General features: G+C 44.2%; 1 protein-coding gene across 1 annotated transcript in view; it reads right to left on the bottom strand.

Annotated features, from left to right (window-relative positions):
* snx29 (sorting nexin 29) overlaps positions 1-16,167 on the bottom strand; it is a 196,896-nt gene that overhangs the window by 138,774 nt on the left and 41,955 nt on the right. The window contains exon 14 of the mRNA XM_080747936.1: positions 12,657-12,742. Within this exon, the coding sequence (XP_080604062.1) occupies positions 12,657-12,742 (86 nt within the window). The remainder of the gene's footprint in view (positions 1-12,656; positions 12,743-16,167) is intronic.

Raw genomic sequence — 16,167 nt, forward strand, 5'->3', positions numbered from 1 at the left:
AACACTAAAAGCTCACAACGGTTGTACAGGTTTATAATTTTTAATATTATTATAGGTTATGATTTGCTTCCTCCCACTACACGGTTTGTCATACTCGTGTGGCGAACAAATTAACAGTCAACTTTAATTACTGGGTGGAGTAAATTCTTTGAGAGTTTCACATTACTCTGAGAGGGAGTTTCATTTATTAAAGCGCACCTTGAAGGAAAGGACAACAGGGAGACATATGCTCTTATCATTTCATTATCAGCTCCGTGTGTGGTACATTAAGTGGCCAACATTGCACCAGCTGGCAGCCACAGCATGCCCATCAAATGTGATTAAAGTCAAGGGTGTGTGGGTGGCGCAGGGGTAACATTCCTGCCCACCAGTGTGGAGACTGGGGTTTGAATCCTCCACTGTGCAACCGGCCTGAAGTGGACAGCAGGGGGAGGCTTTCACTGTGACATCTCATCCGCACTGCACGAGAGCGAGCGACGCAACGAGATGTCCTGCGAAATACTGTCCGCATATGGAGCGTCGGCCATTGCGTTGCGACGTAGCCTGAACCAATCAAATAAATACATAATAAAAAAAAGTGTTTGGAGGGTGGGACATGGCCATTTACCTCTATGGACATCGCTGCGAAACCTCGCTCAAATAGAGACTCTGCGAGCGAAAACAGGAGGGGTGGACGACGTCGCGTCGCGTTGTGCCACTACGTCACTCGCGGTAGATCAGGACGTCCTCATTGAAATAAATGTACTTTAATGAGATTTCATCGCTCACGTCGCATCGTGTGCAGTGCGGATGAGGTGTCATGACTTTCATCAGGCTGAAGACCAGGCATGGAAATTATGCTATTATGAGATCCGGCCTCCATGGCATAGAGTAGTATTTTCTAGTTGGACAACCTAGCAAAGCTTACACGTTGGCCTGTTCAGCAGGGAGCAGCACTGGGAGGCATATGCATGCGTGTTCCTCTGCATACCTTATGTCCAGTGAAACTCCTCACTGTCAGATGAATAGAAGTGGCTGGCGATTCCATGTGGTTCATGCAGTAGGAGATTTATTCATCTACATCCTCCCCAAGACCAACTGTAGGGGCTGGCAGTGATAGGGACGATAGTACAAATGGGGGGAAATGACAATGACTAAGTTGAAAATGAAACAACAATACTGGCTGCTGCCCAGAGTGCTTTGCAGGAGTGGCAAGGAGAGGTCTGTGAATTGGCTGTGGCACCATGGGAGTGAGAGTCTGTACAGATGTTGCTGTAATTAAAAACTGCCCCCTCCCAAAGCAGCAAGCGCTCAATTGGAAAAGACACATTACACACTCACACAACCACGTACTGTAGAGCCACACACACACACACACATACACAAAGACTCACGACTCACGACATTCTGTACTTTGTGGTGCAAGCCAGTAACACATACGGACGGACATGCATACACCACTCAACTGTAGTATGCATACAAACATGCACAAGGACCAAATGCATGCATGCACTTGAGAAATTAGAATCACCCTTCATTTTGTTGATACACACACACACACACACACACACACACACACACACACACACACACACACACACACACACACACACACACACACACACACACACACACACACACACACACACACACACACACACACACACACACACAACCTCAAACTGTCCTTGTGTAAGCTACTTAAACACTCCCTTACCCCCACCCCAGCTGTCTCGCCCCTGTAGAGCTCCACCAAATGACTTTGCAACAACGACCACAGAATCATGTCTGAAACAAAATTTCAACGTCCAACTTCCAGTTCTGTCCTTCACAGAGACACCATCTGATCTGATGAAAGTCACTTCTTCCTAATGAGTGATTCAGCTAAATGCCTACCAGACATACATAGTGTAAATTATGTTAATCATTTTTTTAGAGAGAGGAAGAAGAGAGGGGAGGATACAGGTGGACAACTAAAATATTTAGCATTTTGACAGGTGGACAAGAGTTTATATGCAACATATATGAACAATATTTTAATTATATTATTAATTCAATTTTAATTTCTGAGCCCTGACAGCCCTGCTATATAGCCTAGTTTAAGGCTATTTAACAAAAGAAATTGGGATTTAATTTGTTGAATTGTCTCCACCAAGTTGAAGGCGTGGCTGGGACCCACTTGAAAGACAACTTCTGGGTCCCAGGACACGCTACACTAAAAAGCATCACTGCACACAAAAAACAACACTATAGGGCAAGGTGGAGGTGTGTGTGTGTGTGTGTGTGTGTGTGTGTGTGTGTGTGTGTGTGTGTGTGTGTGTGTGTGTGTGTGTGTGTGTGTGTGTGTGTGTGTGTGTGTGTGTGTGTGTGTGTGTGTGTGTGTGTGTGTGTGTGTGTCTAAATATACCCAGAAGTGATTCTCTTGTTGGATAACCTTAAGGTCCTCTCTCCTCTCCTCTCCTCTCCTCTCCTCTCCTCTCCTCTCCTCTCCATCTCTCCCCAATGCTCACCAGTGGAAACTAAAACATAACCCCTTACTGCTCCTGAAGAGCAGGTGGGTGCCTTGAATGGATAAAAGCACTATAAATGCACAATTTACCATTCAGATAAAAGCAACGGCACAGGGAGGTGTGAAGGCCCTAAATTATTACAAGAATTGCCCAGCCGTCTCAAAAATAAAAACAAAATATATCATTGTGGTAGCCGTCACAATAGTTAACTCTCTCCTATACAGATGACGCTCACTAAAAACTTTAGCCGAATTTCGGGAAAATGTAAAAAAAGTGTGGCGCACTGGGGATGTGGCACTGAAGCGGGGAATGTTATGAGACACAGTGTGGGCCTGGCATTGTCGCACAAGATTAAAATGTTCATTAACACTGATTTAACTGAGGTGATGAAATCTGTCAACATGCCCCAGTCATGTCACACCCCCATGGACATCCCGGTGAGATTTATCCCACACACACCCATACACGTACACAGTCTACACACGTACATTAGGTGTTGACCGGCTGGCCCCACCCATGACAAACGACACACGTCGTCGTCACACCTCTCTGAGCACACGCCGTCTGTTTAATTAAGTGCCCTCTCTCTCACACGCACAAACGCACACACACACTCATGCAAACATAAAACACATGCACTGCACACACATTCCCACACAGACCACACTCTGCTGACTAAATGAATGTCCCTCACACCTTTATGCTGGTAAACACCCCCCCTGCCGTGTTGGATTAAGACTTCTATGCTCCGTTGTTCTCTCTGGCTCCCTGGTTCCCCCTGTGACTGATGAGCTCCGGTAACATCGGAGAAGGACTCATGACTTGGTCTTTCAGCGAGTCTGTGTGTCCACCGAGACATGAATAACACATAAAGCACTTAAGACACACAGGCAGGCTCTCCTGCCCGCCTCCAAAACACATAATGCAGTTTAATTAAAGGGCATCGCAGTCCATGAGCACTGTAGTGCAGCTATGACAACGCATGTTCAAATTACATGTTCAGATCAATACACGTACACACACAAAAAAAAACACACAGTCACACTCACACACACACACACACACACACACACACACACACACACACACACACACACACACACACACACACACACACTCACACATGATCAAGACATTTTTCATCCCGTGGGGGGATTTAGTTTCAACTTCACCCAGTTGTGTAATGCCCACAGAGGAGTGTGGAGGAGTTGAGATGCATTTCATGTCAAAGAGGTGCAAATAAAGTTTATTGGTCGCAGTTAACTATGAAAACCGGCACATCTTGTCCGTAGAGTCGTAACTCCTCAATGTCAATGTCACATTGTTGTGGCCACTGGGCAACCAGAAGGTTCCCAGTTTGATCCCGGCCTCCCCCAGAGTTAATGTCAAAGTGTCCTTGACCAAGACTCTGAACTCGAGCAGGTTGGTGCCTTGCAGGATTTCCTCCGCCATCGGAGTGTGAATCCAGGTAGAGCGCCATTTATCAATTATTTTACTAGATACCCACTCAATGTGAGCTTTGCGTTCATACTAGCTCACACATACTTATAAAACCCACGCCTACACACGCCTCCTGTTTAACTCACTTAGCGCCGAGCGACTTTCGGGGCGACTAACTAATGATGGCGTTTGGTGCCGAGCGACTCGGAGCGACTTTTATATAAAAGCATTGTTTAAGCTTTTAATTTGGGTTGATAGACGGAGCGGAACGGTTAGCTTACCTTCGACTAGCATACAGATGAAAACCGTGAAAAAAAAGGATACGATTATGACGTCACCTTTAAGCCATAGCTTCCTGTTTACGTAGGCCTCTGTTAGCCGCTAGGCTCAATGCAAACCATCCGACCCTCACGTAGCTTCACTAGGTCGGATTTTGATTCGGAAACTTTCTGTGTGGCATCTATATACGTTCCGATGCCCATACCAATGGTGGTTTGAGACGATCAAGCACGAATTGAGCAGTATTGAGCTCAAATGGCGGCCCGCGGCCTGTCCATTGAATGTCAATGGAGAGCATGTCATTGTACCATCCTGTTATGTCATGAACCTTGTTTTTTATTCTGACTTAACATGGGACCATGGAAAGTCTATGAGCTATGGCTCACTCTAGTGGTCATCTTGTGGCATCCGCAGGCACGTGTACCTGTTTATGTAATGTGATTTTGGGGATTCAATATAGCTATTTCCTGGCGTTATAAGCGCAGATTCATATTGAAATCTGGCTCGCTCGGCGCTAAGTGAGTTAATAAGGGCTTAGTCCGTCGACCGTCCATGCATTACACACACACCTCCTATTAATGACTCTCACTGATATTATCTGCATGTCCTGGCATACCGAAAATTACACTTTAACACAGCACTCATGAAACATATCTCACATTGACACCCAAATCACATTACATCACAATACACATGCATGCACACCGTGTTATTAAACTAGTAATGACAAATCACCTCCATGTTAATTCAACATGTGGGCCACACACACACACACACACACACACACACACACACACACACACACACACACACACACACACACACACACACACACACACACACACACACACACACACACACACACACACACACACACACACACACACACACAGCCTCCCTTCCTAACAAACAACCAAGGTGACAGCAAGATGGCTGAGCTCCCTGGGGCCCTACAAAGGGCAAAGCAGAGTGCAGGGTTACGATAAATACCAATCCATGTGTGTAATGAATAAGGTACACACTCCTATTAGGTGTGGGCAGCAGGTGACAAATGCCTCTCATTCACTCATTAAAGCCACAGGCCTGGCTGGCTGACGGCCTGCTGGAGAGAGAGACCAAGGCAAAGAAGAGCTGATTGGTCAGGTTAAATGGCTGGGTTATCCGCCTGCTTGGTGGTGATGAATAGGCTCACGTCAACGGAGGCCTTATTTATGGGTCGAAGTAAACGAACGCACTAAGCGACAGGCAACTGTGGCAATGAAAGAAACCGCAGTTCTGGCGTGCAATGTGTGTATGTGTTGTGCACGCGTGCGTGCGTGCGTATGCATGTGAGCAAGTGTGTGTGCGTGTTTGGTGCGGTTCACAGCCACATCATGTAGAGAAAAGAGAAGCCAGTAAGAGTCGAACGGGTTAGGTCGGGTGCCTGTACGAATGACCACAGCTGTCCCTATCTGTGTCTGACAGAGTATGAAAACCCAGAGCCACAGAGCCTACAAATAGATCCTTACAGGGAATGGACTCAGGCTCATTGATTTAGATAAGTAAAACAGCCCTCTCGCTCGAGAGGAGGAGACGTCAACCATTGCCCTCTTAAGATGGATGCATGTGCCATGCTGACAGGCCTGCAGTGCTCTGTGTGTGAGTGTGTGTGTGTGTGTGTGTGTGTGTGTGTGTGTGTGTGTGTGTGTGTGTGTGTGTGTGTGTGTGTGTGTGTGTGTGTGGCAGGATAGGGATCAGGAATTATTAACTTGTGAAACGCTGGCCAGTCATTGGCTGAGCAGTGAGACACGCAACAGCGGAGGACACTGGAACATACGATAAGGGGTCACCTATTTACTACAAGGTAATCCATTTTCTCGCCAGGCACTCCCAGGGCATTCTGGGATTGCTATTGGTCCAACTCCTGGACTAGATTATTCCTATGTTATCTTTCTTAGGAGGGGAGGACAGGGGTATGCCAGGATTGTGTGTGTGAGAAGGACCTTTAAGACATTAACCTTCATGTTTCAACTTTATTATATTGTTTCAGCTGGGTTTCTGTTCAGGGTGAAAATGTCTAAAATGATATTGACATTATACCATACACAATTGCACATAACATGTGCAAGCTTTTGAAAAACATGACAACTTTGACAAAGAATATGAGAGAATGGTCGACTTGATCTAGTTTTGTTTTTAAGCATTACCAAGAAAATGTTTAAAAGGTTGAATTGACACCAAAATCGGTAGATTACATTTCCTCTGGCTTTCATACCCTGAACACACTGATCACTGATTCTGTTCAGTGTCATCCACCTCACTGTGTTCACCTAGACTTTTTATTTTTGATCTGTTCCCTTTCAGGATGAGTCGTTTTTATGAACCATTTGGGCTTTGCATTGCTGATGGGCACTTATTTAAAGCTTTTTCATTAAAGTTAAATCAATCTGCATTCTTGTAAACAGAGCTAATATAGGGCGTATTAGCCAGCTAAGTCCCATAGCCAGCCATTTTATTTTGTTTTTATGACTCAATGTTTATTGGGTTTTTCAACTTTTTCACACAGAAATAGGATCTCGACAAGAAAAAATAATACACGAGGCAGACAGTGCCAGCCATTTTATAAATCTAATTCCTTAAATGTCTGTTCAACTCTCATATTCTACCAGAAAATGTATTTTTTGATGTTTTCAAAACAATGTTTCTTCAAACAATTCCAACAAAGTAATAAAAGCAGACTTCTACTCAAAGAAATAGATTAAAAGAGAATTTCACTGAGTACTGTATAATGGCTACACCTGCCTACCATCTGGCTCCTCTTTATTTTCTGTCCAGTAAGCTATATGCCGTTCTTTCGGAGTTATTAAAGATGTGACTGTGAGCCATTATTCTACAAAGAGCCGGATGCTCTGTATCCAACTCTGACTTACAGCAAACTAACCATCTCTTCCTCACTGAAACTCCTCAGGGAGCTCTTAATGGCACACACACACACACACACACACACACACACACACACACACACACACACACACACACACACACACACACACACACACACACACACACACACACACACACACACACACACACACACACACACACACACACACACACACACACACATGCTGACGCACACACACACCCTCTCTCTCTTGAACTTGTATCAACATATACAGTATACACATCTAATGCAAACACTGCAAAAAAATAAAATAAACATTCCTTACGCTTATTCATGTAAAAAGAACAAACAAGCACGTGCCTCTACGAAAACTCACAAATGTGGGGGAACCCCCCCCCCCCCCAATAAGCAACGGTAGACAGAATCGTGCGGGGAGAGTCATTATTCGCTCCTTTGAAACGCAGAGAAGCAAGGGAAAAAATAAGTAAGAAACACATTTTGCTGCACATCAGTCGGGCTTGACAGCACCCAAGGAGCACTCCACAGATCACTGCTGTGCCACCATCATTAGGTATGAGAGGGGATGGGGGGGGCTGACAGTACCTAAAAAGAGGGTGATTCTGTATCACTTACACCCTTTTAATCCGCCCAGCATTTTTTTCCCTTTACCGAGCTGCATATCTGGTCCCATTTAAACCCTCTGTTGGTAAAGCGTACTTATAATATACGTACTTGATAGTCTTTTTTTCACTATCTAACAAATCTCTTTGCCAAAAACAACACGTCGCGACGCAGACTTGTGAACTTGTAGATCTGCTATTTTTTGGCAAATGTTCCGTCCCAGGATAATGGATGTTGGGGATATTTTGATTATCGCGATATTTGTAAATCGCTATTTCTTTGGTCACAATAATCGTAATATGACATTTTCATATAGTCCCATCCCCAACACACACACATACACACACTAAGAGACACAAACAGATACTGTATGCTTCACTCAGCCTTAATTTCAGTATATGCTGCACTAACTAACTCCCAACCACAACCACATACACAAACACATATCTATGTTGTATGACACCTATTCATATAACATGTATGCATCGATGCAACTTTGCTAAATTGCTCAGATATAACACCAGGACCTTAACACAAACATACACACGCGAGGTGATAGAGCATACCGGTCTCTCATCGGTTTACTTCTCAAGCTAACCCTAACCCAAAAGGTAAGAAGTGTTCCTTGACTGCGTTCCAACCGAAAGATTGTGGCTGGCTTGTGTGAGGAACCTCATATGGGAGCTGCATAGCGGAGGGAGAGGTTCCGAAAGGAGCTAGCACGTCATTAGCAGGAGGCGATAGACCTACTGTGCAGAGAATTACCATGCCTGTCTGGACAGGCATGGACACAGATAGAGGAGAATGGATGGAAGGAGAGGGGGGAGTAGGGGTGGTGGGGAGAGATTAGGAGACAAGGGACGGACAGAGGAATGGGCAGAGAGAGAGAGAGAAAGCAACAGAGAAAGGGATGGGAATGGAGAGAGCGAGGAGGGAAAGGACGATGGAAGAGAGGTCGGACTAGAGATATATCCAGTATACACAGTATTCTGTACTGATAAATGCCACAGGCGATAGTTATCAGCATTGATAGGAAAAAGGGCACATTCATATCAGAATACTCCAAAGCCCGTTCACCTGGATGGCGGCGACGAACAAATGAGGTACAGAGAACAAGCAGATCAGAAACAAGGAGAGAGAACGGACACTAGTGAGGAGAGAGAGACCATATCTGTCTCTGTCGGGTGGAAACAGTTGCTTTTCAGCATTCAAATTCAAAAATAGCTAAAGTAGCAGATCGACAAGCTCAAAACGCGTCGCCTTTCAACCTTGTAGATTTGCTACTTTTGTGTGACGCTGTAGTAGTGGTTCCCAAACCTTTTAGCTCGAGACCCAAAAGAGAGATTAGACGTTTGCCCGTGACGCAAACAACTGAAAATAGCAGATGTACAAGCTCACAATGTGTCACTTCGTGCCGCGTTATGAGCTTGTAGATCAGCTAGTTTCACTACTTTTTTTTTTTTTTTTAATTTATGGAATTTCTTAGATTTCTATCTTATTTATTCCTGAAATTACTTAGAAAAAAGTATTTTCATTTGTTTTTTAATTCATGAAAAAATTTGCTTTTTTGGGAATGTTTTGGGAAAATATTTTGAAATAAATAATAATTAAAAACGAAATGAAGAAAATAAAAAATAAAGAGACCCATACAAATGTGTCCACGACACACAAATGGGTCCCGACCCGTGTTTGGGAACCAGTGATGTAGGACAAACAAACAAAAAAGTTAGAATATGGAGACAGGAGGTTTCTCTCCTATGGGAGAAGGGAGTAAGGGAAGAGCTGACAGTAGTGGCGTTTCCATAAAGCCACTTTTTGCGCATTAACAGCTTAGTCGCAAAATGTTTTTATGGAAACACTTCAAAATGCGAATAAACTTTCATTATCCGCAAAAAAGATTATCCGCTTGGAGGAGGAGGATTTTGAGGCTTAATCGAATAAACTAAATGCGCAAAAGTGAATGGAAACGGGTCAGACAATCCATTCGAATAAAGTATGACGTTCTAGGTCCATTTCCCCTGCCACTTTGTCCATGGTATAGCGTTAGCCCACAAAACAAACCTGTTGTTTGTTACACACGGAGTGACACGGACCATGTGTAAATTCCTCACGTTTTCACCTCAAGCCATCGGTGGCGAGCGAACCCTTCCTCATCCCACGGTGTTGCGTGCCTGAAGTGCCCAATCTACAAGCTCACAGGCACAGCAGCTCGCATCCACGTCTCCGCGCCGCGTTGTGAGCTTGCAGATCGGCCACCTGACCTTCCAGAGGACGCTGAAACTTCTACTGTGCAGCGACGTGACTGCGGTTTTCCCGGTGAATCGGTAGCTTTATGTATTGAGAGGAACTCTTGCCAATTTCGTAAGAGACTCGTCGCCAATTGTAATATATTTAAAAGTTATTTGGGGCCATGATGATGACTGATAATCCCTTTTTCCCACTACTAGACAGCGACCGAGTGACAGCAGTCAGACGTGCAGACGGTGCAGTGCTCAGGTTCGGTCTGAAAAAAATCAGCCCGATCAACTCTTGCGACGTCGCTAATTCGAATGACACCCGCAAATGGAAACATGCTAAATTCGCTTTGTCTTAATGCGTATTTATGATAATTCGCTTCCCTAATTCGATTAAGTTTATGGAAACGCCACTAGTGTGAGTGTCGAGTCAAACTGGTGGATTATCTTGAGTTCTGATGACCTACAGTACAACAGACTGCTGCAGAGTTCACTGGGACCTGGGAGACACTTGAAATAATCATACGGAATTCAATAAGGCTGGGAAATGGTTTGTGTGTGTGTGTGTGTGTGTGTGTGTGTGTGTGTGTGTGTGTGTGTGTGTGTGTGTGTGTGTGTGCATGCGTGTGAGTGTGTGCAAGCGTGCAAAGTATAATGTGTGATCTCTATCGCGTCGATATCTCCTAGTCTCCCAGCTAATATTGTATGTGTCTAGCGCATAGAATTTAAATTCACTTCACTTGTCATTTTCTCTCCTCAGAGTATTCGTGTATTCCTGTGTGAGAGCGTGTGTGTCTGTGTGTGTGTGTGTGTGTGTGTGTGTGACTGTGTGTGACTGTGTGTGTGTGTGTGCGTGTGTGTGTGCCTGCGTGCCTGCGTGCAATTCCCACTCCCCCTCCACTAATCATGACGCAACCTGGAGAGTTCCTTAGTGTCCTGTGTGTGCTGAGCTGTTGGAGGGGTAGGGGGTTCCCAGCTCTGAAAGGTAGGGAAAAGTTAATTGCCATGCACCTGGCACAGGAGATGTGAGGCCCGTTCTGATATATTAAACATGACACTGCAGCAACGGCGCCACATTCCCGACCCACCACTCCCACCCCTCCCCTAACGAGTGGGGAAATGTCAGCCTTTGAACGGAAGACAAACAAGCATCAAGCTGAGTGTGTCTGGTGCTCAGCTGACGCTGCAGCTAAAATAACAAATGAAACCACTGTAAAAATTGTCTAAAAAAAGAGACGTGTAATGAGGAACTTGGGTTTTCTCACTTTGTCTTTCGAGGCAAGGAGCAGAAAATACATGGAGACTCCTGAATAAACACTCTATAGCAATGAGTACTATCAGAATATATAACTATTTAACACTTCTTTTAACCAATTAAAATCACTTACCCTACCTTTAAAACCCTATATAATGTACTTAGTTGACCGGGGTAACCCAGCGGTCCTCCTTTTTTCTCCTCTACAACAAATCTCATCATTGAAATTAAAATAACCGATGCACAACACGCTGCGTTACAACACGTTGTGAGCTTGCAGATATTTTGGCCAAGAATTACATGCTCAGACTAGGGACGCTAGGGTTTATGTGGTTATCATTATCACTAAATCAGTGCTAATTCAGTGTTCACATGGAACCACAGTTACACATGGAATAATTAACACAGAGGGCTGTGTGCTCCTTAAAGAGGTGGTGACATAGTTTTGTACTTTTTCTGGTTTTCATGTGTCTAGGAGGTTGACAGTACTTCAATAGACCCCCCTGGTGTGGTTGTTATGAGCAATTATGCATTCTCTTTTTATTTGGGTTTTTAGCTGGAGGATGCCACCTGCTGGGTCAGACGTGCCGTACCAAAAACACCCATACACATCATAGAATCAACCTAATTACCATTCACTCAATACATGTGGGTGTGGCTAACTTCAGCTGGGTCACCACCCACCATGACAACCACGCATACCAATGAACTGGTGGGTGTGGCCACATAAAAACATAATTTTAACTCTTTCTGTACACTTTTTTGGAAAAATTCTTCCTCCTAGTATAATCATAATAGTAGATAATCATGTTTTATAGAGGGGGAAATCATGGAACCCCATCTTTAACTCCCAAGTGGTTCCCATAACATTTTATCTCCCCAGGACCCAAACTAATGTAAAAATGACACATAAAAATGGATCCGTGACCCAAAAATGAGCCCGACCCACTGTTTGGGAAAAACTTCTCAGTCACATGCTAACCAATCTGGGAAAACATTCAGAAATTATTTTTAAATCTGTCTTGAGATGACAAACGCTGACACTCTCCCTCAAATCTACTGTCAAACTTCTTTCTTGCACGTCAATTCTTTCTTTCTTTGCAACAAAATCCCTTCCAGGGTGCCACAGATAAGTGCTCTCGTCTCTCTAGTTATTATGTGTGGCCTTCCATTGTCTGTCATACGCCAGGGCCTTTATCTGGTAGCCCTTACATAACCCTTTCTTCACGGCCACAAGGACACAAGACCAAAAGAAATGATCAAACTCACTTTTTTCCACAATTCGTTTTGTCTGACAGTAACACCCCCTTCCAAAAGAGTGCTGTACGACGTCTACCATCAGCTTCATGCATTACAAAACATGTCTGTCACAAAACTGTGAGAGTGTGTGTGTGTGTGTGTGTGTGTGTGTGTGTGTGTGTGTGTGTGTGTGTGTGTGTGTGTGTGTGACGTACCGTCATTACCCTGGCTCCCCTCTCTCTTCAACATCTGGACTGCCCCCACATACTTCTTCAACTGCACCTTCAGGACCTCATTTTCTCTAGACACGCACGCACGCACACACACACACACACACACACACACACACACACACACACACACACACACACACACACACACACACACACACACACACACACACACACACACACACACACACACACACACACACACACGTACAGAATGGGAAAGAATACATCACCATCTGCTTTTGTTTTGTCTCAGTCTGCTCATGAACACACAGGTAAACAAAAGAGAGGCAGCCAAAACCACAAAGCAATTTTCTCTCTGTCACTTTGTCTCTCTCGCACTGACGGACGGACGGACGGACGGACAGACACACACACACACACACACACACACACACACACACTACCTGTGGACACACACACACACACACACACACACACACACACACACACACACACACACACACACACACACACACACACACACACACACACACACACACACACACACACACACACACACACACAGTTCCAGCGTTGTGATTTGGTGTGTGTTACTGTATAACAATCAACAAGAGTCTATTGAAGCCCCTGCTACCAGAGCGTCTAGAGTCTGTGCTGCCAAAGGGTGGCGCTAGAGGAAAAGCCAATGAGTAGTGTTCACCTGCCTAACAGATTATGATACATCTAGCATGCAAAGTTGACAGTTTGGCATTGAGGTAAAGTTATGGGGTCACACCAATTAATTTGTTATTAACTCATACTCCGCGATCCCGTCGAAACCGGAGATTTCCCGCTGTACCGCGGTGCCATGCCCGTAGATCCCGGAAGTTTAATTAGCTTTAATCATTATGAAAGGATTAAAAGTATTATCGCTGATTTTCGCTGATTCTGGCTCTTTAGGCCCGCCCCCCTAACTGTATCCGGTCATTTCCGGTCTGGACCGGATCTAGCTTTCCGTATCCGGTCTGAGCCTGGGCCATAGTCCCGCCTCCGTTGGTTTACATTGTAAGAGAAGTGGAAGCTACTCGGCGATGGAAAGCTCGTTTTTCGATCCGATTTTTGCGTTTGGAAACTTTGATCCAGTCTCTACACGCCTGGATTATGATCCCCGCACATATCGTGCGTTTTGTGCGCGAACGTGTCCACGTGTTACCGCACAACTGGCTTTTTTCAATGTTTTTTCATGTAAACACTGGCGGATAAGCAGGGATACAGCGTGGCAACGGATATGTCTATTTCAATGGGGGTTTTTTTATTCGAAAGCTTGTCACCGAGTCTACACGTCTACTAGATGAGTCGCGCACAGATTGTGCACGATGCGTGCGCGTGCCCACCTTAAAAGGTAAGGACAATTTGACAGCTGCTTACTACAGCTATGTTTAAAATGGCAGCAAAATTGTTAAAGACCTAGTAAAATAAAAAAAAAGATTTTCATACTTTTAGAGCATATCTGTAGTGAAGAGTATTTGAGTATTATAACGAGACAAATACAGCCCTAAGTCCAGCGCCTAAACAAAAACGTAATGACGAACGTCAAGTCTATTTAATAATTGTGTCAATCAACTTTGACTACTTCAACTTCAGCCACTCCCCACGAGCCGCTGGTTCGCGTGGATTCCCCCTTCCCCCGCCTCCCCGTTCGTCCCTATGTTTCGCCCTCTCCGCACAGCCGAGCGAGTGTGTTGCACTGGCTTGCCTTCGTTTCAGCCAATCACAAGCCGCGGCCGACATCTCATGTCCTATGAACACAAAATTGTTTCCGTAGCCGCTGCCTTGTCAGTCTATAGGAGCGACACTGTGCGTCGGCCTGCCTACTTTTTGACGATCAAATCACATTCCCTCCAGCGTTATGTCCCTCCTTTCTGGACCGTTTCACTAGGAACTGCGTCACCATAAGGAAGTGTAGCGGAGAACTTCCGTTGCAGTCCGTCTTTAAGCCTAATTTCGTCACTGTCGGGCAGAAAACTGTCATCTCCAGATTCTACCTTTCTGTGTTTTTTGTAAATTAACGCCCTACTTGATCATACTACAGCGTCAAACTAAGGTATCAAAAGTAGCAGATCCGTAATCTCAAAGTGTGGCACAAAGAGCTTTTAGATCTGCTACCTTTTGCCACTTATGAAATCCTGAAAACGATTACGAGACGATTTATAAGTAGTTGCGTGACGATGTCACCCACTGAAAATAGCAGATCTACAAGCTCACAAGACATGGCATTGTGACACAGTGTGAGCTTGTACAATAGATCTCCTATTTTCCATGTGCCACATAGCACGCAACCAAGTATATAAGGCCCATTCGAGAATTGCGGGTACATTTCACGTCTCAAGGATTAATACATTTTATATTTAAAAAATGAAAACTTGCATTGAGAGTTTAACACTAATATGGTCAATTGCATTTCAATATCATATTTATTTTCTTTACCATATGTCATTTTGTAATTTTTTCCATGATGTCAAAGTTATTAGAATGGTTTGCTACTTGCTAGACTTAAGCACCTTTTCCACTGACATGGCCCAACACCACACCACTCCACACTGCCCACTTTTGCCAGGTTTTCCACTACAAGGACCTGGGTAGAGTGGTGTGAAAGTGGTACAAAACGTGGTACTAAAAAGTATCCAATCCAGAGTAGGTCTGAGCTAGGCCAAACAGGGCCAAACACTTCATAACGACTGATCACTCACTGACTTTTCATTTAGACCACCAGGATATAGGACTAGTTGTAATACATGATAATATTGTGTTATAACCACTATTATAATCTATTATAGTGTATTATAGTTATCATAGTAATACATTAATACTGTAGTGTATTATAATAACAGTTATAATCCATTATAGTGTATTATAATTAGGACAGTAACTGTCCTAATTATAATACAACTGTTGTAAAAAAATATATATATTGTATTATAATCAGATATTTTTATGTGGTGAGGTGTGGTGCGGTGTAGTGTGGTGTAGTGTGGTGCTAAAGCTGCAGTCGAAAAGGGGCTTTTCAATAGTCTACGAAAAAGATATTCTCAACCTTCAAATGTCTCTTTTTTGGTTGTTCAAAGAACATTACAGGTCTGATCATCATGTCTGAAGAGCAAAAGGCTTTGACATTTGGAACGGTGCTTCCAAGAAAATGATTCTACTGCACAGGAAGTCACCCTCCATTCCCTGTAAAGAAAGAAATAGAAAGTGAGTTTGATCACTTCTTATGGTCTTGTGTCCTTGTGGCCGTGGAGAAAGGGTTGTGTAAGCACTTCCAGATAAAGGCCCTGACGTATGACTGACAATGTAAGGCCACACATAATGACGAGAAAGACGAGAGCACTTATCTGTGGCGCCCTGAAAGGGATTTTGTTGGAAAGAAAGAAAGAATTGACAAGCAAGAAAGAAGTTTGACGGTAGATTTGAGGGAGAGAGCAAGTTTGTCAGTGTTTGTCGTCTCAAGATATACTGAGATCAGATTCAATAGATCCAAGTCAGACAAGAAATT

This window comes from Nannobrachium achirus (assembly GCF_963921795.1).
Source record: "Nannobrachium achirus genome assembly, chromosome: 18".
NCBI classification, from domain to species: domain Eukaryota; kingdom Metazoa; phylum Chordata; class Actinopteri; order Myctophiformes; family Myctophidae; genus Nannobrachium; species Nannobrachium achirus.